Raw genomic sequence first — 25,575 nt, 5'->3', positions numbered from 1 at the left:
GTGAACTTACAAACCTATGATCTGATGTTGAAGGCAGTTTTCTGTCCTTGATTCAAGCAGTGAATTTAGCCATTTTAAATTGCTCAGTGACATCAGCCCTCCAGAAAAACAAGAACAGATGGGAGGGATTTGCCACCCCCGCGTTGGGCCCCCTCAACCCTGATCTAAGCAAACAACACTGTTGATCCTTCTTCTCTTCCATAACAAATCTCCTTTTGGTGTTTTGCCCTTGGTCATAAAGGAAGCAAGCCATGCTTGTGGCTGTTCCCAGGCTGTTGCTACAGCTGCTGAAGATGTGCTACTTGGTGGCAGCGCACAGCTATCACCATCATTGCAATCATTTTATTAAGAACTAGCATGAGCCCAGCACCTTTTGAGCATTACTGTGTGGGGAGGAGCAAAGGATACATGTAATAATGACAAATTCTCTAGTCCCTGATGGCTTAAAATACATTTCTGCCTAACTACCCAATGCATTCTGGGAAGGCTGTCTAAGTGAAAGATGCTATCAAAATGCATAATATTAAATAAAAGGTCATTTTAAAATCCTAAAATACAAATGAGTTGGGCTCTATTATGAGTCACCAATACAAGACAAGGTACATTATGAAATATATTCCATAAACAGGACATTCAAAAAGGCAAAATCAGAAAGAATGGGAATGGCACATCCTTAAGTACACGCTATTATGAAATCTGGGGATTATGTTAGCCTTTGCTTGTCTGCAGATCTGCAGATTGACAATATTTTTATCTTATATCATCACTTATAATGTACATTAGCTCCATTTCTCCCCTCTAGTCACAGAAAAAAAAGAGAAAAACTTCAGAAGTTCAAGGGAAATAACTTTCAAGTTCACATTTAACATTTAAATGTATTTATATTATTTGGGGGCCAAAGACACCTTTCTGCCCACTGATGTCAGCTGACCCATTGACTTCCTCCCCTACCTGACTTTCTGAAAGAACTTTAAATGGATGGGCTTTTTAAATTATTGTTTTCCCTCTGCAGGAAGACATAGATGTTTTATGCCTCTGAAGTGTTATAATACACAGAGAAAACAAAAATGTTCTGTTTGCCAAAACATGCAGGGTTTTTTTGTTTGTTCACTGGAATAGAGTTAACTTATTTTCTTAGACTCATTCTTTGTAGTTGTCTTGTTTAAAAATTTGTTTAATTGACACATAATAACTGTACATATTTATGGGTTACATAGTGATGTTTTGCTATATGCAATGTATAGTGATCAGATCAAGGTAATTAGTATGTCCGTCTCAGATTTTATTTCTTTGTGTTGAGAAACATTCAATATCCTCCTCCTAGCTATTTGAAACTATATAACATATTGTTCATTATAGTCATCCTATAGTGCTATAAAACAGGGGTCCCTAACCCCCAGGCCACAGTCAGGTATTAGGCATTACTGCCTAAGCTCTGCCTCCTGTCAGATCCGCGGCAGCATTAGATTCTCATAGAAGCGCAAACCCTACTGTGAACCACACATGTGAGGGAGCTAGGTTGTGTGTTCCTTATGAGAATCTAATGCCTGATGATGTGAGGTGGAAGAGTTTCATCCCCCCAACCAATCCCCCCACCCCCTGGATGAGAAAATTATCTTCCACGAAGTTTGGTCCCTGGTGCCAAAAAGGGTGGGGACTGCTGCTATAAAACACCAGAAGTTATTTCTCCTATCTAGCTGTAATTTTGTATGCTTTTTTTTCTTGACTCCACCACTTTCTAGCTATATAGATAAGTCACTTCACATTCTGGACTTCAGTTGATTAACCCTCCAACTGAAACGTTAGGATTAGTCTGTTTTTAAGGTCCCCCTCTCTTCCAAACATTAACATTATTATCACCACTTTTTTGATTTATATGGTACGTTTATACTTCACCAAACACTTCCATATAAACTCTATGCAATGTTTCTTTGATTATAGATTCCTTAATCTTGATCACTTGTGTCAGGAATGTCTATCTGTATGTGTGCCTGAGTGTGTATTGCCAGGCCAAGTTAGGAACTCAAAATTTTGTTTTTGCTCAATTTCAGTAAGTTTCCTTAGTCGAAGTTTTTGAGTGAATCACCACTCCCAGTTTTCATCTAATTCAGAGGTCTCTGTTGCACTGTGCCTTGTTTGCTTTTGTGGAAGCAAAGTAGGTGTGCTGTGAATTTCAATAGTTATCAAATGAATGAATCCCTTACTGTCTTTCATTGATAGCAGAATTTTCAACTCTATGAAATCAAAGTAGTAAAATCAATCTACTTTGATTGTGAACTATTAAGTTCGGGGACAGAGTTTTCCTCACAGTGAGCTGCATAGTCTTAACCAGCCATGGGATTTTCTTACAGTTCCTTTCACTTCTATCAGGAAGAGAGAATTCTCCTCCAGCATTTTTCTCAGATGAGTCTGAAAGCCCCTTTCCCAGAAACCCTCTAGTAAATGTTATCTTGCATCTGATTGGTGCATGTACTTTACTAAAGTATCCTGTCCCTAATTCCATTACTGTGACCAGGTGCACAGAATCTGCTGAATGGTTTAAACTGGGGAAGACACTCACCTAGAACTGAGGATGAGTTCAGCTTTCCCCAAAGTGCATAGGCCACATGAGAAATGGTGGATATGGATTGAAATTTAGGATATTTTTACAAAGGAAAATGGAGAAAAGGATATTTAATTGAATCTTGGGTGTGCCCTTTACTTGGGCAAGTCTCTTAAACCCCCTAACCATTAATGTTCTCATCTGAATTGAGGATAAAAAATCTTTCTTTCCCCAGTAACAGTGAGTACATTCAGTGTCCACATCTTAGTTTGCAAAATCCTTCTCCCATAAAAAGAGCCAGGGCTCCTTGTTTGAAATGGCTGATTCTAGGGCTGGGGTACTCAATACACAAGCTGAGCCTGGATCATCATTACAGCCAAAAAGTTGAAAAGTGCTCCAAAAAATCTCCCCAAATGATGGGCATGTGTCAAGGGGATCTGGGAGCCAACAGAAAGAATTCTCAATGCCCAAACTTGAGCAAGAAATTGAATAATATACTGAGTTATAACTCAAAATATAAAATAAACTTTCCTAAGTCCATACTGTAATAAATAATTGGTTGAACTAATAAATTAGAAAGGAGACAGAAATGGAAAACAAAGTTCCCATCCGAAAGAATTCCAAATAAGTAGATATACCCCAAAGACGTGGAGCAAAACTTGCCCCATAAGTTTGGACTCTCTGTAGTGACTTACTTCAAAGAAAGCAGTATAGAGTGAGAGGAGAGAAAAAGTAACTGTACAGTAAAGAAATCTGGAAACCTTTGCCTTAGCCAGGTGATCAGGTTTGCTATCGGTGAGAAGTCATGTTGACGACATATACCTTTGATTTGATGTATTGAGAATGGCTCTTCACTTCTGTAGTCTTCATCCCCCAAACCCATAAATAAACCTAACCACGAGAAAAACTCTAGACAAACTCAAATCAAGAGACATTCAACAAAATACCTGACCAGTACTCAAAACTGTCAAGGTCATCAAATGCAAAGAAAGTCTGAGAAAATATCACAGCCCAAGGAGTCTGAGACATGATAGCAAAATGTAATGTGGTGTCCTTAATGGGATCCTGGAACAGAGAAAGTATGCTGGAAAAAAATCTAATGAGGTCCAAATAAACTAAAGACTTTAGTTAATAATGAAGTATCAGTGTTTGTTCATATGTTTTGACAAATGTACCGTGGTAATGTGAGATGTTAACAAGAAGGGCTACTGGGCGTGGGATAGACAGGAACTTTCTGTACTATCTTTGCTACTTTTCTGTAAATCTAAAATGATTCTAAAACAGCTGATTTAATTTTTTTAAAAAGTACCTTTCTTACAGAATTGTAACCACAAATGAGCCTTGTATGCTATAAAGTGCCTAGCCTATGCATGGTAGGCACTTTTTATATTTAGTCGGTTCAGCCACCATTGGCAATAGCTGTATTCACCCTTAACCCTTCCAATCCATCCTCTGCATGAACCAGAATGATGTTTATGTAATGCTCATCTGAACTTCTCATCCATCCTCCCAACATGTCTCACCCTACTCTCTAGCTTTACATTTTTCAATGACGTCTTATTGCTTCTAGCATATTCATAGCGACGCTTAGCTTGCCCATGACCTACAAGACTCCACACACAACTTGGCCCTGCCTGCCTTCCCAAACCATCCCCATTTCACTCTCCTCCTCACCCCTACTCCAGCCACACTGACCTGCTTCCAACATTTCCTCTGGCCATAGGCCCTTAAGACATGCTATTCCTGTCTGAATTGCTCTTCACTACTCTTTGCCTGGTTAACCTCTATTTATCTTTAGTTCCCAATTCAAGAGCTGCTAGGCCAGAAGTCTTTCACAGAATCTTGTTTTCATCCTTTGCAGCAATTATCTCTTAATAAGTTTAAATTAATGTACATGGTTATTTGATTAATGTTTGCATTCCTCACTAGATTATCAATTCCATGAGGAAAAAATAGTTTCTGGCTCTCTATGCTCTTCATTGTATTCTCAGGACCTGTACCTTGTCTGGAACAGTCTGTGCTTAATAAACATTTGGAGAAAAAAGGGAAAGGAGAAGGAAGGAAAGAAGAAACTGCCTCTGGTACCATCGTTTTTAGAAACTGGTTATTTTCTAGAGATCCAGATCTCTTAAATAAGGATTTTGAAATGTTAAACTAGTTTCCTGACCTCTCAGCTTCCAATTCTCTTCAGTAGCAAAGTGAGGGAGAATATTAAAATGGACTAGTTTGAAAATCCTGTCACTCACTGAACACTAGAGATTTCACAGATGACTTTTGAAGCACTAAAATTTAGAGTGGGAAGAAAGTGCTTGCAGAAGATGTACACAAGGCAGTCATGAGTAGTTAGCATCTCTAGTGCTTTTTGGGCTTCCTTGCAAGAATTCCCAATTAAGCTCCAGTCCATTCTGGCATTTTCTGGTCATTTAGTGATTCACTGCTTCCTAGGGGTGTAGATTCCCTGTGCTAAAGTAGAATAAACAGTGAAATAAATAGCTCTTGCACTTATCCTTAATTTCCAAAAAAAGTAGAGTTCTTTCTTTGATTCCAGAAATATTTGTATTGTGGTACAGTCACAGAATCTGTGGACTGTGAAATAGGATTCCAATTACTTAAGAAGGAAGGCTCCACCTTTCCAAATTGTGTCTGTCCCTTGTGCTGCCAAAAATTGCTCACTAGTATTTCCTCTGATTATTTTCTTAGTGCCTTTGAATTTGTTAGTTAATAAGGCAGCCTGACAATAAATACTTCATAATGCATCAACAGATACAAACACTATGTGTCTCTTTTGTCATGCTTTTCCCCCAAATGAGGTCCTCTGAAGAACAAAAGGCCTGAAGTGCCATTTTCTCCCTCAGTTTTCATCCACACCCAGCACCCTTTATTTTCCCCTACCTGTTACAGGAGTCAGTCTGAAATAAAATGTAGAATAAAGTGGAGGAATCTTGGGGATGATGCAGACATGTTATAGTCATCGAGTCAGTGACTGGAGAACCTGAGCTCTTCAAAATGACACTCTGTAACAAGGCCCCTGAGGGACTGCACTACATGGGAATCCAGTGTAGGTTTTGTTCATGTAGACATGTCAAACAACAAAAATCTTGCCCACCATTTGTTTCTTTCTTCTAGGCCCTATGAAGATCAAGAGAGAAGCCAGTTATAGTTTCTGCCCTCAGAAGTTTCTAGTCTTGTAGGAGGATTAGATGTGTATGCAAATAATAATAACATCAAGATAGAACAAAGTGAGGGCTAGTGGAAGGGCAATAGAAAGAAGATCCATTTTCTTCTTCCTTTCCACTACTACTATTTATTGAAATTTAACACAGGCCAGGCCCTGTGCCAGTCTCTAAGGTTATGATGTTGAGCAAAAGCCATGGAATGCATACCCTAATGGAGAAATAGACGTCAGTCAGGTGACCACACCAACAGATGTACAATTACAAACTAACCTGGGTTCTGTGATGGAGAGGGCATGGTTTTTTTGAAAGTCTTTGAGAAGCATCTGAGAGAGACAAGCTTTGGTGAAAAGCCTTCCCTAGGGCAGAAGGATGGCAGGTGCCAACTTAGGGAAGAGTAGGGGAGGAGCCTGTTAGACAGGGCAACAGCACATCGGAGGTGGGTTCTGAAGCCAGGAGATCCTAATCATGCGGAGATGAGTTCCCAGCCAAGAAAACTGTGTCAGCAAAGATAAGGAAGGGGAAAGCACAGAGCAGGGTGGGGGAAACATCAAATGGTCAATTCAGCAGGATCACAGGGAACATGGCGGGAGTGGAGGCTGGAAAGGTGGGTGCTGAGCCTAGACCATAAAGAACCAGAATACGTCCTCATCATTTTTAAAGATTGTCTCGTGGAATCTACATGTTTTCAGAACCTCTCAGGGCTGTAGTATAGGAATGAGCCTCTAAACTCGCACCACCACCCCACCAATATTGTCACTATTTCACACAGAGAAATTCTTGCTCTCCTAATTTTGTATTATGAGCATCTGGATGGTACTTCCATTTTTAAAAGAGCTACACTGCTTTTTTAAAAATTGAAAATCATCTTCCTGGACAGTGGGAGACAGGATCAGATGTGTGCTTTAGATCAATCTGTGGCAGTGGAAGATAGGAGGCAGGGGGACAAGTTGAGCCACTATCACAGTAGTCCAGGGGAGCCATGTTAAAGGGCTGAAGTAAGGAAGAAGTAGGTAATAAAGAGAAAGACACAAATGTATGAGGAGCTGCCAGACAGAGGAGGACAGGAGAGCATTTGGCAAATGATTAGATGTGTGTGACAATGAGAGAAGAAAGTCGAGGAGATGCTGAGGTTTCAGGCATAAGTGCCTGGAAGAGCCAAAGCCGTTTATAACAATAGATAATTCTGCCTGAGGGCCAGCTTGGGGTAGGGTGGGCCGATGTGTTCACTTCATCTGTATGATTTCACTGAATCCTCATACCAGCCCAAAGAGGAAGGCGCTGTGCTTACCCCCATTTTTCAGAAAAGGAAATTAGGCTTATAGACATGAAGCCACTTTTTCAAGCACAGAATTTCCAAATGGCTGACACAACTTGGCTCTTAGCCACTGTGCATTATATCTCACCTGGACAATTTCTGCAGCTGCTCAACTTTTTTTTCCTTGCCTACTCTCTGTCTTCCACTGCCCCCAGAGTAATCCAGAACACAAACCTGATTATGGTGCTGCTTTCCTCAGTAACCTTTAATGGCTCCCCATTGCCTGTAGAGGTAGTTTTCTATTTTTAGAGGTATATAACAGTTTTTTTTAAAAGGAAAGTTTATGGAAGGATCTTGATATAAATTATAATTAATTTATCAATGATTCTGTACCCAGTGGAGGACAATATGAGACAGCCTTATTTTTTTCCAGTTTTTACCTTCAGCATTGCTGTGCGGGAACTCCCTCTTCCATCTCCTAATGACTCCTTGCATAGACTTCTTAGCTTTCCAGTCACTTTCAAAAACACAGTCTCATTTACAATGTCAATTTTACATCCAACTTAAAGCTCATCACCTCCCTGCCTCTTCTGTGACTAGCTTTTCCAGGGTCAATGCAGGGAGTTGAAAAGTCGTGGGCAGTGCTGAGGGGAAAAGGCAAAGTTCATTTGACTTAACTGGGCTGGTGACTGTGATCTCCTCTCCAGTTATTTCACTACCTCTCCATTGGTCTCACTGTGTGGTGGCAGCTAAGTGCTAGCGCTCTCATGAGAGACATGGATGAGTTACTTGGGAGCCCATCAGTGGGAGCCCCTACTCTTAGGGAGATATTCATCAGCTTCCTGTCTTCCAGCCACACGTGAGCTCCCATCTCTGTGACTTCTTTTTAGAGCTTCCTATAGCTGGGACTCCGTGGGCCAGCATCCACCTCTAGGATGAAGCTCCAGTAAGATGGCCCTAGTTCAGCTACAATACCTTCCTCAGTGTGCATTTGACCCATAAGAAACCCACACAACTTTGACACACCAAATAGTGGCAGTAGAAATGGAGCCACAAGTACCTCACTCCAGCTGGCTGTCTCCCTCCAATTCTTTGTGTTTTAGATCTGTTCAACTAGACACAAGGGCAGGTCAACCAGCTGGCTGCAAAGCAGACTTCCAACAGAACCATGAAAACAAGATGCTCCCTTTTTTTTCCGGAATCCCAATCTCTAAAGGTTATTTTCTTGAAGGGAAGCAACAGGAAGCACCACAGGTGGGGTAAAGAAAAGCCACAGCAATCTCCTTTCTCAGGCTAACGCCTTGGGAACCCTGAGGGATTTCTTTTTCTTTCTAACCGGTCCCTCTCCTCTCCTTTCACAGTTTCCTTCTCATATACAACTGGTGAGGAAAGTCACTGGAATGATGACTGGGGATAGTAGGGCCAGGCTGGACACCTTTTAACAAGCCCTGGAGGGTATGAATTTTCCTCCAAAATGTATGTCTCCAATTCCTGAACACCAGGAAGAATTCCATTCAACACCCTGCTGCAGAAGTTTCCTGAGGTCAACACGGTTTCTTTTTTGCAATTTTGTTCATGTAAAAATTGCGTGTAATAATATGCGTGCATTTAGGCTTAAAACATTTTTTAGCAGGGAAAGAATGCTATAAACCTGGGGCCCAGAAATCTCAACTTCTCCCCCACTTATCAGGGAAGAGAAACTGGTTTAAGACGTTCTTCTGTAAAATGAATTCGTTGCAATTTCTTTCTTCTATACAAGATAAGTGTGGTTTCTCATTCCAGTGAAAAGAAAAAATTCCTGAGAAACACAGATGTTAGATTCAAGCATTAATTTTTTTTCTTCCTTATGAAATAGTGACATTAGCAAACCTAAAAAGTTAACTAAAAATGGAATTTAGTGAGAAAGGAGGGCAATATATATTTTGCCTTACTGGAAAAAGAGTGGGGATTTTCTACTTTTATCTTAAAGTGAAGTAAATAACGAAATAGTATGATTGCCTTCTGGAAACCTCCTCATTGCCCCTACTTCTACCCCATCCCCAGATTTTCTGCCTCTCTTGTTCTGATTCTGTTCTGTGCAGCAGCTCAGGCTTTTAAATCAAGGAGAGGGGATTATGTGTTGGCATGACCCTTTCCCTGCAAGCAACAGGTTGAGGGTGTGGTTTGTGAGGGTGTGATTTGTGAGTGTGTCGGGATCAGCATCCGTGTGACAGAATGTTAGAAGACAGTGAATGCTTCCAGTCACTCTACTGCAGCTGTCTCCTGGAATTAGGAGACTTGCGACATAAACATGCATACAACACAGGGGTCAGCAAGACCCCAGTAGTTTAACCCCTGTGTAAGACATTATATACCTCAGTGAAAAAAAACTCCAAAGCACTCCAAAGCAGAATTCCAAAAATACCTGTCTGGATTGTTCTTGCAAATGTGGTGCCTTCTTGAACAAATTTTTTCACCACATATGAACTGTCAAAATTCTCATTCTTATCTCTTTTCTTCCTCAAATTATTTTAGATCTCAGCCCAGCTGGTAATACTGGGAAGGGTTTAACAGCTAGAGGATTAACATTATGAAGTTAAGCCTCCATGTCAGTGTAGTAATGTTCTCTTTGCCCCCATAATCAAATGTTGTCAGGGCAAATATCTTACTTTCCTGAGGTCAGCATCTACAGCAGGGTTTCTCAGCCTCAGCACCAATGACATTTTAAGCTGGATAATTCCTTGTTGCAGGGACTGTCTTGTGCATTGCATGGTGTTGAACAGCACCCCTGGTCTACCCACTATTGGCAGTGGCACCTCTCTCCCTCCATTGTGACAACCCAAAATGTCTCTAGACTTTACCAAATGTCTCCTAGGGACAAAATTGCTCCCCCTTCCCTATCCAAATGACAACTAATGAGAACTCATAGAGATCATAGAATTTTGTAAGAAAAATCCCAATCTGAGCTAGTTTCAAATCTAAACCTTTGTGGGATTTTTTTTGTTTTTGGGGGGTTTTTTGTTGTTGTTGTTGTTGTTTTGGTTTTTTGTTTTTGGTGCTAGTGGTGAGGAGGAAGGTGAAGAGACTGGTTAATGGAGACTTGACCCCTTTGTCTTATAAATTGTGATGGCTAACGTCACAGTTTATGAAGACTGTTTCCTGAATTTCTGCAACTCTGCTTCTCTGATAAGAAACTGAAGGTTGCCATGAAATTAATCACTCTAGAGGGGTTTGCAGAGGGAGGTATAGCTCCAACCCTTGGCTGTTCTCCAGTATTGGCCAGTATAAATTGCCAGTGCCTGTTGGTTTAGAGATTAATTATTAATGATAAGGAAGCTTATGAATTTTTCAGAATTTTCTCCCCTTGGGGTGCCTGTCTGACTTCCTATCAGGAGTATAAGATCCCTTCCAACCCTCCTGCATCAAAGCCCCAGCCTGTCACCCAGGGCGTTATCTTGTTCCATGCAGGCTGGCTGCATATGTTGACTCTAAATTTTTTAATCAGCCATTTTCCAACTCAACTGCACATGTCAGGCTGTAGAGACAGAATCTATTAAGCACCGTCAGAAACCAGCAGGGGCCTTGTGGCATCATGATTTGATATCTCTATGGCAGAATTTCACAATAAAAAATTCACAGGAGTACACAGTTTGCTGAAATGTCAGCAACATGCCCACAAGACTTTAAAGGAGGTGAAACACCATCAACAACAGCAATAATAATCTCTGAACAGTCCTTTCAACTTCTGGAAGAATTTTCACAGCTATTTAAGTATCTGATTTTCCCCAAACCCTATACTTTTAGATCACCCACTTATTTTTATGAAATAAAATGAATAGGTATCTGATCCTATCTTCCTTAATCAATTGAGTTGATAATGATGACCATTATGGGTTGAATGATAAAAGCATAGATAATTTTTCAATTTTAAAAAATCACATAGATCATCTTAGGATATTGAGAATTCCCTGTTACATGGAGGATAAAATATTTATAGGCAATCACTCAACATATATATATTGAACACCTCTTTTGTGTCAGGTACTTGCTGAGATATTAACCTGAAAATCATTTGGGTTTCACTTCATCTTAAAGCCATTTCTCAAAAATGTATTTTTCCACTCTCTTACCTTACATTGCAAAAAGCATTCTTGTGGAAAGGCATCATTTTACAAATCAATTCTGTGTCTAGGAATGTTAGCATAAAAGGGCAGTGTATTGATCTGATATATATATATTTGGTATTGCTTTTTAAAAACACAATTGCCATCATCGTACATTTACTTTCTTGTGAAAACAAGTTCCTTTTGTAAAGGTGGTTACTTAAGGTTCCTGGATACGTTTTTGTTCCTTCTGAGATTTTACAGTAATTGGGGTAGGAGGAGAGGAGAGATTTGCTATAATCACTACAGAATGTTTTCTCCGAAGACCCTAAAAAGCATGTTCTTAGCTTTTGAAATATGAAAGGGCTACATAATCAGGTGAACTACCTAATCTTAAAAACAGTTTCACAGAGGATTAGCCTGGTGTCTGGATTACAAATACAATTTCAAGACATGAGAAGTCATCTGTCTTGATGGTGGTTTACCATTTAAAGTGTTTCTCAGGCTGGGAACTTGTAGATACATTAGAAGTAAATTAGATTACGAGACCCTAGGGCCACCTTAATTGGAACTTCCCCAGTGCTGAATGTGTGTATTGCAACCAATATTGTTTTAATTTATACTGGTTAAAATACTGCTTATTTGCAGGTTTCTCTCTCCGAGGAGATTACTACTTTCTTCTATTTCCCTCCTCTAAGCCAAGGTCATATTTGCCTTTCACAATGCAAATTAAATTATATTACACCACGTTCACTTGAGGTAATTTAAACTCAAGCTAAGTTTAAGTTAGATGTAGACGTGTCCACATAGGCCAGGTAAACTACAGAATCAAGCAATTTCTAGATTTTCAAATAGATTCTATATTTTAAACACTTTAACCAGAATCTACAATCTTTTTGAGGCAGACACACTAATGCTTATAAAATATTTTATGTCTTTTTGTTTTCATTTTCTAACTTTCTTTGCAGTTAGGTTAGGGCCATATGATTAGTTTCAGCAAACTGGCTTTGACTCCTCCGTGTTGTGTTTTCCCTGTCACATTGAGCCCAAAAGCCACATGTTGAGGTAGCAGAGTCACACAATGATGGTGCTTCCATGTGCTTCAATCCCTGAATGATTCTGTGGAAGAGAGTTCCCCATAATTGGCACTGGGTAAGTAGAGTAAGCAAGAAATAAATGGTTATTGTGTTAAGCAACTGAGATTTCAGGGTTAACTTGTTACCATGGAATAAATTAACCTATCATAATTAATTGATTTTCCCTTATAAATTTATTTTTCAATATTTATTTTGTTTTCAGTATAATACATGATTATCCTTGCTTATGATTGACATGGTGTTATGGACCTCAGCTTCGTCAAACATATAAAATCTACTTCCAACTTCTTGAATATAGTGAGAGTAGGCATCTATATAGTCCAACAAGTAAGAACTGTCTCATGTGTTAGAGTAGATGATACCCTGATACCTTTGTGCATTTGCACACAATGCAGTATATTATAAGCAGGACATACTTGATAAATGCCAATAATGTAATTTTGGGTTTTTTAGTTCATTCTTTTTCTCCCATCTGTTGGAGAATTTGGCCGCTTACTCTTTTTAATACCACCTCCTCTTCTTAATCACGGATACTTTTAAAAGAACTAATAAAAAAAATCTACTTGGTTATGGATTTGATACTGGGAACAAACTGTTCCTTTGACAGGTCTTAATCAAGGTGAAACTCACCCTTTTTAAATATTTTTGACTTTGAACAATGGCAACCCCACAGTAGACATACTCTTCAGAGCAGGCAAAATGAGATAATGATATATGTGGGTAGACTTATGAATAGACCCAGTTTCCATCAGCTACTGTTTAATGATCAGCCTGGGACTAGAAATTAAGCACATCTTATATCTGTGACATGTTGCTCAAAGGAAACAGTGGTGCATGTGACAGTTCTCAAGTACCCCGGAAATGTTTTAATTTAATTAATTCACCTCAGTTTTAATTGACATGGGCAGCTCTGTGATTTACAGATCTGAATGTTTTTTACTATTTGAGAGCTTTCTTACACACCTGCACACACATACACCACTCACCTGCATGCACATACACATTCACTAAAGCCATAATTGCAGAAGCTGGAAAACTCAATTTCATTTTGACCTTGTGAGTAATTTTATACTGTGCTATCAGTGCTTGAAAATGAGGTTCACTTCTCCTTAAAATAAAGAGCAGGGTTTTTTTTTAGCAAAAGCATTCGATTTGATTAGAGGTATTTTAAACATCACTGATGTTTTCCTGGACTTCCTGTTGAGCACATTATTTTGCCATTTATAAAATGCTTTTTACTATGACTTGATGCTGCTTAAAGAGCAAAATTATTTAACAGTACAAAAAGGCATTTTATTTCCTGTAATGTTTATGTCAAAATGTCCAGAGAATATAATCCCCTCTGGCTTGTTTTGAAAAAGTGAACATTACCCATCAAATCAACTACCCAAACTAAATTTCAGAAATTAGTAAAAACTAAATTCAAAAATGAATGGCAATGAAAATAATTATTTAAATATATGTAATGTTTTACTAGTTTGAAAAAAATAACTCTTCTTTTTGTTGAAAGAATTCTGAAAGTTATCAAGTTCTGTGTTTATCCTGCTTTCACAGTTAATAACATAATGCCTGAAACAAGGCAAGTGTTTAGTGAATATTTTTAAATGGTTAGTTGAATACTAATATTTCCAATTTCCAGGTGAGGAAGCAGAGACTCCCAGAGTTTAACTAGTTCACACCTCTATTATTCACACCACTTTAGTCAGCTATTCTCTGTCCTTTCTGCACTTAAATACTCACTTTCATTTACTCATTCAACAGAATTTAATAGGTTTAAACCATTTGCGTTCAGATTTCTGTTTAGGTCATGATTTGAGCACCTATTAAGTGTCAGACACCACACTAAGTGCCTGGAAAAACATCTCATTAACTCCTCAAAACATCCCTGCTACATAGATGTTATTGTCTCTATCTCAAATTTAACTATGCAAATATTTCTTACTCCCTTACCATACATCAGTTATTGGCTATTTTTATAATGAACAAGACAGACGAGGTCTTTGCCAAAGGCACTTACAGTCTTGCACAGAACATGCCAAGAAGCAAATCACACAAATGTGATGGGAGTGATAAAACAGGAGATTCAGGATGTTAGGGTGGCCTAGAAGAGGTGACCTTGGCTGAGACCAAGAAGGCCCCTAAGGTAGTAATATTGAGACTAGACTTTGGGTTAATGATTTAGTGTTAACCAGACAAAGACGACAGAGGGCCAGGTGCAGTGGCTCACATCTGTAATCCCAGCATTCTAGGAGGCCCATGTGGGAGTCTGAGGCTAGGGGTTCAAGACCAGCCTGGGCAACGTAGCATGTCCCCGTCTCTACAAAAAATACAAAAATCAGCTGGGCATGATGATGCTTGTAGTCCCAGCTAGTCAGGAGGCTGTCGTGGAAGAATCACTTCAGCCCAGAAGATCAAGGCTGCAGTGAGCTATGATCTCAACATTGCATTCCAGCCTAGGCAACAAAGAAAGACCCTGTCTTGGGGTGGAACGGGGGGGAAATGATGACAGAAGAGGAAAGAGAATTCACATTGACCAGGGGCCAAGCAAGAGTATGTCATGTTTGCGAACCTAGAAGTACAGAATGGTCTGAACCTAGAGAACAAGATGGAGTAGTGGGAGATGAGTCTGGAAAGCTGTGCAGGAGACAGATGGCAACAACTCTCAAAGCTTTGATAAGGATCTCAGGCTCCTACTACCAAGGGAAATGGAACGTTATTGACAGGTCTTAAGCAGGAGAATAACATGAGCAAATGCACGTTCCAAAAAGATGAGCAGCCTGCCTTGCAGAGCATGAGTTAAATTCTTGCTTCATGGCATGTGGTTCGCAGCATCAGCACCACCCAGGAGATGTTTACAAGGATGAATTTTTGGTTGTCACCTCAAGCCTACTGAATCAAAACTCTCCCAGGGTGAGGCCCAGGACTCTGTGTTTTAACAAGTTCTCTGGTTGATTTTTATGGGCATCAAAGTTGAGAACCACTGGATTTTGATAGAGGTTTTCAACCTTGGCTGCACATTGGAATCACTTGGAGGGCTTTTTAAAAATTGGCTGGGTGTGGTGACTCACACCTGTAATCCCAGCACTTTGAGAGGCTGAGGTGGGTGGATCACGAGGTCAAGAGATCGAGACCATCCTGGCCATCATGGTGAAATCCCGTCTTTACTAAAAATAAAAAAATTTAAAAAAAAATTAGCCAGGCATGGTGGCATGCACCTGTAGTCCCAGCTTCTTTGGAGGCTGAGGCAGGAAAATCACTTTAACTCGGGAGGCGGAGGTTGCAGTGAGCTGAGATCACGCCACTGGCACTCCAGCCTGGTGACAGAGTGAGACTCTATCTCAAAACAAACAAACAAAAAATACTGCTGCCTGGGCCCCAACCCAGAATATCACATTTAGTTGGTCTGGGTGCAGCCTCAACATTAGGATTGCCTTTTATTTCTCTCTGGGGATTCAAATATGCAGCCAGGAGGGAGAACTGCTGTGTATCATAGGGAAGCAAGAGAGGATGAATGTGGAATTGGTGATTGAGGATGGAGATGATGGCAGCCTGGCTTAGGGAAGTGGATACACAGCATAGATGGATTCAAGAGATATTTAGGAGGTGACTGCACAGCTAGGAAGGGATAGGCCAGGCATAGTCCCCTGCATTTTTCTTCACGAAACCACCTGCTTCCTCTATACCCTGGGGTTCGGCTGCCACATTCACACAGAAAGACAACACCCACTCTCTTCTTTGAATGGCTTCAGTTCCCTATGTCTTCAGGATAGTGCAGGTGAATTGGACAGTCTCCCAGCCCCAGATATAAAGATCATTAAGATAATCCATTTAAAAAAAACACAGCTGCGTCCTCTATGCTGGATAAAAAACATAGTCTCTGGCCTCAATGGTACTAAATTATAGCCTTAACCTTGTAACCCATCATATTCGGGGCATTATGCTAAGTACTTTATGAGTACTCTCTTCTTTCATTTTCATAACTAGCCTCTGCTGTTGGCATTGTTACTGTTAGGACTCCCACTTTGCAAATAAGGCCACAGACAGAGAGAGCTTAGTAGATTGTCCAATGTCACAGAGCTAGAAAGTGGCAGAGCAAGGATTTGAAGCCAGATCTGTTTCCAGCTCCTGGGTCTCTGACTACCATCTGCTATGGCTGCTCTGGAGTGGAAGAGAGAACTAAGGCATAGGACACATAGAAAGCTTGCTAGCAATTCCTATAAAAGTGGGTTGATGCCTGTCTAAAGTAATCAAGGAGGGCTTCTTGAAGAAAGGCCTGAAGCCAAATTCTGAATGACACATCAGACTTGAAATAGTAGAAAGAAGAGGGGAGGTCATTTCAGGACTGCGGGGAAGATGGGGAAGACTGGTTGAGCACTACAGGATCATAAAGAACTGGATTGGTTTTCTGTTTGGGTTTTTTTTTTTTTTTAATGTATTTATTTGCTGCTTGCTCAGAAAATTGCTGCATTTGGGGCTCTTGGGTTATATTTACTGCATTGCCAGAAGCCAGCAAAGACATAAAACTGGTGACTCAAATGCAGGCAGGGTTGTCATTGGCTGGCAAAACTTGGGAGCTAAACCCTGCATTTTGTAATCAAGGAGAAGTACATTGTTCAAAATGGAAACTTTGACCTACCCAAGGTCTTCTCTTGGAGAGGAAATAAGGCATGATAAAGAAAGACACAAATGATCTTATTTTAGCTCTTCCACAAATTAGGTAGTATCATCTCCTTGGATGATTTTTTGTAAAAACAGAATGTAATTGACTGCACGGGAGACCAAACTCCATGTTCTTTCTACAAATAACCCTGAAACAGAGCCCTTAGTGAAGACTCGGATGGATGGCAAGGCTGCAGATTTCATCAGATTCTCTTCCAGTAATAATAATAGAGTTGTATACACCTACAATGTATTGAACATCTGCTGTCTGAGAATATTTATTGTCATCATTACAATAGTCCTTTGAGGTTATTATTTTAGTGCTGCAGCTATAGATGCTCCAAGAGGTTAAGCATCTGGCCCTGATCACACAGTGAGTATGTGTCACAGGCAACATTAGATCTCAAGGTTTTCTGATTCTGAAATCTATGATTTTTTTTCTAAGGATTATTCCCTCTATCTCAAGTTAATTATCTCTGAAACCACAGGCAAACTACTTAACCTTTTAAAGCTTGGTTTCTTACCCAAAAGGGGAGGAAATCTGTTATACTACTTTAAGTGCTACAGAATCAGAATTTGTGTAAGGGAGAATATATGTAGGCTGTGGAATGCCAAGGACTAATGGCTGCTAAGATTTACTGAATGTGACTGCATGCCAAGAACTCTGCTAATTGTCATACGCATCCATTTTATTTAATCTCTTATCGATCCTGTGAGGTAGGTATTATCATTATTATTCCCATTTTAGAGTTAAAAGAGTTGAAAAAAAAATAAATAAAAGCTAGGGCTCAGAGAGGTCCAATCACTTTCCTAGGATTGCTCAGCTTTAAAGTGGAAAGGCAAAGATTTGAACCTGGACAGTGTAGTGGGGGCACCTGCTGACCGTATTTTACAGGCTCTACATTAAAGGTGGACACACAAGAGACAGGCTTTAGGAGATAAGAGGAAGGAATTTGGAGGCAGCAGCCAGGCCTTGAATGCTGCAAAACAGCCACAGTTCAAACCCCAGCGCAGTCTTGTGGCAGGAGCTTGGGCACCCCCATCTCCTGGTTGGGAACTGACACTGTCCCAGCTGTAACTTTCCAGACTGCAGTGCACCAGGAAGGCAGCATTTGCTGGAGCAGCTTGTCTCTGAAGGAGGATAAAAAAACATGGGGCTGTGGAGGAAAGGAGGGCCCTGCCAGCTGATGGGAGTGCTTTGTGGGGAGGTGCCTCCACCCTCCTCTGCAGTGGCTCTTGGCAGCCTCCATCTCAGACACTAATCCCTGGGAACCCAAGGGGCACACTGGGAAGTAGAGAGAAAACAAAGTGAACAGATTGAGCTAAACCCAGGTCAGCAGGTGGCTTGCACTGCAGCTGCTTGTAGAGACCCCTGTCTCCACCCCCAAAGCCCAGAATAAGGAAAGATTTAATCAGGAAAGAGACTGGTTATAGACCAGCAAAGTTCAGTCTTCACCGGTTTCTGCAGACAATGGCACTTGCTGGAACGCAGCCCAGAGGCAGCAATACAGAGCAAGGTAGAAGTGAGTTGATTGGGAATTTGGTCCCAGCCCTCACTGATCATTGCGCGACTGTGGGTAGGTCATTCTTCCTTTTTGGGTCACAGCTGATTAACTCAGTCCTGTAGCCAGTCCTGCAGTCATTTTATTCATCTGCCAGGCATTTACCCAGAGCCCATGTATTTGCCACTGTAATGTAGAAGTAGCACCTACATAAGGAGGTACCAGGGATCCAGAGGTAAGCAAAATAACACCCATCCCTGCCCTTATGGAGCTTACAGCCTAGTAGGCAAACATCAAATCACATAAGTACATGTAAATTATGTGGTGATATATGTTAGTAAGGGAAAGGAAAAGGTGCTTAATTATAAGGAAAGACAGGAGAAATTCACAAATCTGGAGAGCAGAGCAGAGTTGCTGCAAAGCTGAAGGATGAAGGATAAGAAAGGGTTGCCAGTCAAGGAAGAGGTAAGGAAGAGTGCTCCAAGCATCAGGAACAGCCTGTGCAAAAACCTGGCAGCAGGAGAAAGCTAGCCCTCCCAAAAGCCTGAGCGAAGTATCCAGTGGAACATACTGAGGGAGGATGTAGTACCCGACAAGGCTGCAGAGCTCAGCAGGGGGCCACACCCCCAGTCTGAGGTTACTACATTATCCCTGAAAATCCTTCCAGCCAGTCTGGATCACTAATCACTTTAGTCCTGAGACTGAAGTTGGTTCATTTACTCCGAGGCTGAGAACGATAGATTTTTCCAGAAAACAGAACCATTATTCAAATAATGCATAAAGTAATCTGCCTGTTTCTGTTTACATTTTCTATGTATTTGAATCACATCCTCTCTTTGGTTGACCGAAGGCTGCCTCTTGGCAGCGACACTGATGACTTTGGAAGAGTCTAGTGTTGAAGTTGCCTCCTTATCATTATTAGCACAGGAGCACTAGAAAATTCAGGCATCCCCGGAGGTAGCTGGTACCCAAGGATATCTCCCAGGTGCGCTGTCAAGGCCAATTCTCCAAGGCCTCTGAAGCTAATGAGGAGACTCCAGGCCCAGGACCTGTGACAATTTCTTCATCACCCTAGAGGTCAGACAGGGCATTCCCCGGTGTGAATTCTTTTTTGCTGATACATAGACCTATTTGCATAGTGGGATTGCTTCCTCCCTGTCTCCCCCCACCCCCAAAATCTGTCTTCAGACATGAGAAAAGTGAAGCACGCAGGAAAATTGCCTCGGCGAGCACATTCCAGAATGTGTTCCTTGGAACACATGATCAGATCCTTTTGGGAATGTGGGGCTGCATGAAGTTGCCTTGGTGTAGGATTTCTTACTCGTGTGTGTTGTGTGTCTCCAGGAATGGGATAGAGTGAGTTTCCAGACTTTATTTGACCACAGAATCCTTTCTCATCAAGGATCTAGAGAACCTGCAGCACTGATATTTCCTAGAATATAACTTTGGGAAATACCAGTCTAGGCTTTTCAGATAATCCTGAAACATAATAGCTGAAACCTTGTCGTTTCTCTCAGATGAAGGGACTGCACATAGAGAGGTCACGACTTTGGCTCTAGATCCCACAGCTAAAGGCAGACTAAGGATCAGAACACAGGTTCCTAACATTCATTCCAGGGTTCCAGGGTTCCCCACCCTGGTCTGATTTCTTTCAAAAACCATAAAGGCAGGGAGGAGAATTAACATCTGGTGACTCCCCGTTCTAAAATAGGGGATAACTCTATAAACTTTTCTAAACTGTAGGACCTCTATGTGCCAACACCTACCTCACTGGGTGCTTTGAATGTGTATCATCTGACTTAATCCTCATAACATGCCAGGGTAGGTATCTTTTCCCAGTTTTACAGATAAGGAAACTGAGGCTCAGAAAGGTTCAATTGCTTGTTCAATCCTGTCAGTAAGGAAATTGCAAAAAAAAAAAAAAAAAAAGCCAAGATTGGAACCAAGTCGGTCTAACTTCCCTTGGACAATGCAGCACATTTTGTCTTTTTGTCCTTTCAGATAGCTATGCAAGATAAAATGATGTCCACTCTGCAGATGAGGAAACTGAGACGTGGTGAGGTTAAGAAACTTGACAAGGTTGCAAGGGTGCAACTCCACTCTGCTATATCTCAAGTCTGTGTTTAAATTGGCCCTACAATGACAGGACAGAGTTTTCATCTCTGTGTTGATGAAAGAGTACCACCCGTGAGCTAGAGACAGTTGCCTCTGGTAGGCTTGAACTGATGGCTCAGGCAATACCTGTCTATACTTATGCAGTGCTGGGCTTAGTTCTCCATCACTTTAAAGGAAAAGCCCAAGGAAATATTTCCCTTTGCTTGACTGACAAGTCAAAACAACCACACAGCCTCTGCTTGACCTCTTCTAGTAGGAAGATTATTTGTCTAATTAGTTAAAGAGCCTTTATGCACATGTACATTTTTGAACCCTAATGAGCTGTCAACGTGAAAGGCTTGCCCTTGGCTCGGTTCTCCAGCTGATCTTTCCTTTCCTCAGTGGAAAAGACCAGCGCAATAAACAGAACCTCGTTTCCATGGAAGCTCACTCTCTAACTTTTTCTTTCCAGTCCTTGAAAAGGTAATTACTTGATTTCTCTTTATATTTTGGGATTTCATACAGTGGAGCTGTCAAGCTCCTCACGCAAGGATGGCCTTCTCTATCATGCCAAGCTATTTTAGGGAGCTTCAGTTGCATTTCCCTTTTCATCCTCTCTTCAGATCATTAGCTGTCAGGCAGCAGTGGCCGCCTTCTGGTCACTCCTTCTAATTAAAGTCTAATAGAGCAAGGGGACTTGACCCCAGAGAAAGTAGGCGACAGAAAAGCCAGGGAAATTTGTCAAGAAATGGGAGCCTCTGATCACATAATTTCTGCTGCACAGACTGTCAGACCGAGACCCCACATTCACGCCAGTGAGGGACACTGTCCCATCTGGTGCCTTCTCTTCTGAACCTTTGACGCCCCATTGTGGCCCATGTCAGAAATGCAGCCAACATGGACTGCTCTAAAATAACAACACAAGGAGCAGCAGCCACCATTCATGAGGGTTTGCTGCATGACAAGCCATGGACTGAGCACTTTATATCCATTGTCTCCGTTGATTCTCATGACAACCTCGGGTCTCATTAACCTGATTATTCAGATGAGAAGAGCTGGAGCACAGAGAGGTTAAGTAACTTGCCCAAGGTCACACAGCTACTAAGTGGCACAACCAGGATAAGGACACACCCATTGCTATTATTTCTTAGGAAGGAATCCAGCACTGCTACAGCCTCTCCAAAAGAAATGACAGAGGGTTGACATTTCTCTGCCCCCAGTGGTGGCTCTATGGGTAAAACTGGCACGTGTCTACAAGGAACAAAGCGAGCTTGCTAAGCTAGTTAACTGTCAGGATCAATTAGAAAAACCAAACAAGGCACTTAAGTATGAAGCCAGCATAATGCAGAGCAAGAGTTCCAGTTTGAGGCAGAGCAGACTTGGTTTCAGGTGACTAGTACCACTTAACCAGATGTGTGATTTGGGGCATGTTCCTCTACCTTACCAAGACTCAGTTTCCTCATCTGTCAAATCGGGATAATGACACCAACCTTACAAAGTTGTTGTTTCACATGTGGAATTTTCCAAACTGCTCTGTGGAATGTTTGATTTTTGGTGGAATAACTGTGTAAAAGACAAGGTTAAATGCAGTTAAAAACAATTATTTACTCTAGAATTTCTCAAAGTCTTGATTATGCTGACATATTACTAATTTTCAAGAGGAATCTTCATTTCCTCACCCCAGAATCCTTTTTCGTGTGTGAATGCACATTAGCCTCTGTTTCTTGGTACCCGTTAGAAAAGGCTGTAAACAGGTCATAGGGTATTTGGTGTTTGGTACAGGCATCAATAAATGCTAATCCCTTCTTCTTTATGCCCAAATCTTGTCTGTTCTTGCTGGATTTAAGCTCCATGGAGTCAGGGACTTGTTCCTTTCTTATTCCAATATCTTGACATATCAAGATATTCCATAAAAATTTAATGAATGAACGAGTAAATTAGTGAACTAATGAATAAAAGAATAAATTAAGCTTAATGTAGACCTTGCCTACTCATCTTCATTACCAGCATTTTCTGCTGTTTCCAGTTGCCTTCTATGAAGCCAGTAGGAGAACCCAAATGCCTCTGGAAAATTTAGTAGTGGAACTGGTTCTGTTGGGCTGTATTTTACCACTTCTGTTTTAACCTGTATGAGCACCGTATCTTCTGATGAAATTCTCCTAATCAAATCATTTAGCTGTTAACCAACTTTAGCCAATAACCAAATCATTTTGCTGCTTCCCAGTGAAACAGTTGAATGTTTCATTTGCGTATGTGTTTTGAACAAGACATTTCTGAGTGTTCCCAGTGGATTTGCACTTAGAGCTGAAGAACTCTTGGGCTTCCCAAGGGAAAAAAAAGAAATGCAGCTCATTGGAGCCTAAAAACAGCACTGAGGACACTGTATTTCCCACATGTGTGTATCTGTCAACAAGTGGTTATTGGGATGGACCACTGGTCAGTCATGTGACTGCTTTTGGGTGGTGTGCTTTACGTTTGTTTAGAATAGAATTTCCAACTCGGGTTCTATGAGCATTATGCAAAAAAAAAGAAAATTCTAGCTTCAGTTTAAAAATGGTTGCACTGGGGCCAGGCACAGTGGCTCACGCCTGTAATCCCAGTACTTTGGGAGGCCAAGGCAGGCATATCGCGAGGTCAGGAGTTCACAGGCCAGCCGGGCCAACCTGGTGAAACCCCGTCTCTACTAAAAATACAAAAATTAGCTGGGTGCGATGGTGTACACCTGTAATCCCAGCTACTCAGGAGGCTGAGGCAGGGGAATTGCTTAAATCCAGGGGGCAGAGGTTGCAGTGAGCTGAGATCGCACCACTGCACTCCGGCCTGGGCAAGAAAGCAAGACTCAATCTTGGGGGAAAAAAAATAAATAGTTGAGTTGGTCAAAGTCTAACAAATTTTCTTACTGCAGAGTTTCTCAAAGACTTTGTAACAGAACACCCTTTGGAAAATGCTGCCTTAGAATACTTAGCCAAATGCTGCAATCTAGTTTTCATGATCTGAGGAATAGTCCTTCTCCCAAACTGTGGAAAGGGGAAGATAAAGTGATGCGGTTCCTGAATTGAACAGGGTGATTAAAATGTAGAGCGTAAAGCCAGATGGATTTTCAATATGTTTCATAAAATAAACCAAAGAAGATTAATCATGATGCTTCAAAAGTATGACCGTACATTTTCTAGTGTTATTGTTTATATCATATTCCAAATAACTTATTTGCTATATCATTTCACAGCATAGGTGAGAATCTTTTTTTTTTTTTTTTTTTTTTTTTTGTAGGCAGGGAGCTTAAAACATTCTTCTAAAATTGATTTTAGAAGACAGGGACTTAGAAAACTCACATATTTCTTATGCTACTTTTTGTTTTGAATTAATATATACTAAAAAGAGGAATGAAAACCAATTTATTTGAATGCCACTGCTCCTTAGTAAACTTTTCTGTGAATAAAATATAATTTGCTGAATAAGCAGACTCAATACAACTTGAAAGATGATGCTAGTTTTGCTTGAAAATAATAGTTTCAACTCATAAAATGGAAATGAGCAACTATGGCCTGCTACCTGTTGTAAATAAAATTTTATTAGAATACAGTGGGTCTCATTCACTTACAGCCCTTACATTCACTTATATATTATCTATACTTACATATTGTCTAGTGCTGTTTTCATCTGCAAGGGAGGAGTCAATTTATTGCAACAGAGATCTTATGACCCTCAAAGCCTAAAGTTTTGAATATAGGGCCCTTTACAGAAATGTCTGCTAGTCCTTTCTAAGAGTCATAGAAATATGTAAAAGGGATGAGGACTACATAACTGACCCCTTTTTCTTTAGATAGAAAAAACTGAAAACAGAGAAGTTAGGGAATTGTCCAGGCCTACTTGTGCCCGGGTGTTCTGATCTTTATATCCCAATAGCTCTCATCATCAGGGAGGACAGGAATAGATTTCAACTTAGATATCAACACCAGCTGATTGGAAGTAGCCATCTGGAGGGCTGGTTGAGGTCTCAGAGTTCAAAGAGAAGGAATGCAATGACTTATTAATCTTCCATGGTCCAGAGGTGGAGAACGGCTGGACCCGTGTCATGTGTGCACTGGGGATATGCACTATGTCTGCTCCTGACATTTCTAATAGTTATATTCCCATCTCCTTCCTTGTACATCTGCCGTGTAAGCACTTTCTTCATTGGGCCAAAAAGAAGTGTGCATTGGGTCCTCATTAGAAACACTGCTCCCTAACAGTTCAGAAGAGATTCATGATTCTTTTTCAAGGTCATTCAAATGCCTGTCTTAGCAAATCATGTGCCTACCACATCATGCTCTGCCTAGAAGAATTAACTTGGGATTTCACTCAGACTGGATTTGTCGGTTACAAGAATTTTTTTGTAACTGAAATATATCCATGGAGCACAGTGCAGGGGGTGTAAAATGGAATGTCCTGAGTTTATTGGCATTTGTGACCCAAACTGAAAGTCTCAATGTCTGTGCTTTTGTGCAGCTGGACAATCCAGACGAGCAAGCAGCCCAGATCAGACGAGAGCTGGATGGACGTCTACAAATGGCAGACCAAATAGCCAGGGTAAGGAGACATCGGGGTTGTTTGCTGGGGTCCAGGCCAAAGTCCCATTCAGGAAGCACACTGATTATTGACAGCCTCTAAAGGATAAAGCTGAGAAGCAGAGAGGAGGAAAGATGAGGACAATCACCCTCACTGGGCCTTCAACCCTCCTTTCTCAAGGCAAGCTCTCCCAGAGATACCTCATGCATTTCCTATGCTCCAGTGAATACCCAAGCTCAAACCTCCAACCTTCCTTCTGAGTTCCAGACTCATAGTTCCAACAGTCTACTGAACATTTCCACTTAAACATTTCCTGGCATTTCAGGTTGAATGTGTTCAAAAGCCAGCTCCTTGTCTTCTTCCTCCCACCCCACACACATAACTATATTTACTCCTCTTCTCGTGTTCTTTACCCAATCGCTGTGGATGAAACCTCCTAGCCATTGTCAATTTCTCCTTCCTCCCTGCAATGTTCCACACTCAATCAGCCACCCTGCCTCCAGTGACTGCCTCTTAAATGTGGGTCAGATCTCTTGACTGTTTTCCAGCCCTACTACTGGTGCTTTGATCCAGGCCCTCATCTTCAGCACCTGGATGTTACAATAGCCTCCTAATGGGTA

The 25,575-nt window shown here is 41.0% G+C and overlaps 1 protein-coding gene across 13 annotated transcripts in view; it reads left to right on the top strand.

Moving 5' to 3' along the window:
• CADPS (calcium dependent secretion activator) overlaps positions 1-25,575 on the top strand; it is a 483,498-nt gene that overhangs the window by 187,181 nt on the left and 270,742 nt on the right. For all 13 annotated transcript variants that reach the window (XM_015130515.3, XM_077993272.1, XM_077993270.1 and 10 more), the window contains exon 4: positions 24,896-24,976. In XM_015130515.3, the coding sequence (XP_014986001.1) occupies positions 24,896-24,976 (81 nt within the window). The remainder of the gene's footprint in view (positions 1-24,895; positions 24,977-25,575) is intronic.

This window comes from Macaca mulatta, chromosome 2, assembly GCF_049350105.2.
Source record: "Macaca mulatta isolate MMU2019108-1 chromosome 2, T2T-MMU8v2.0, whole genome shotgun sequence".
NCBI lineage: Eukaryota > Metazoa > Chordata > Mammalia > Primates > Cercopithecidae > Macaca > Macaca mulatta.
This window is presented reverse-complemented; position numbering and strand designations above follow the sequence as displayed.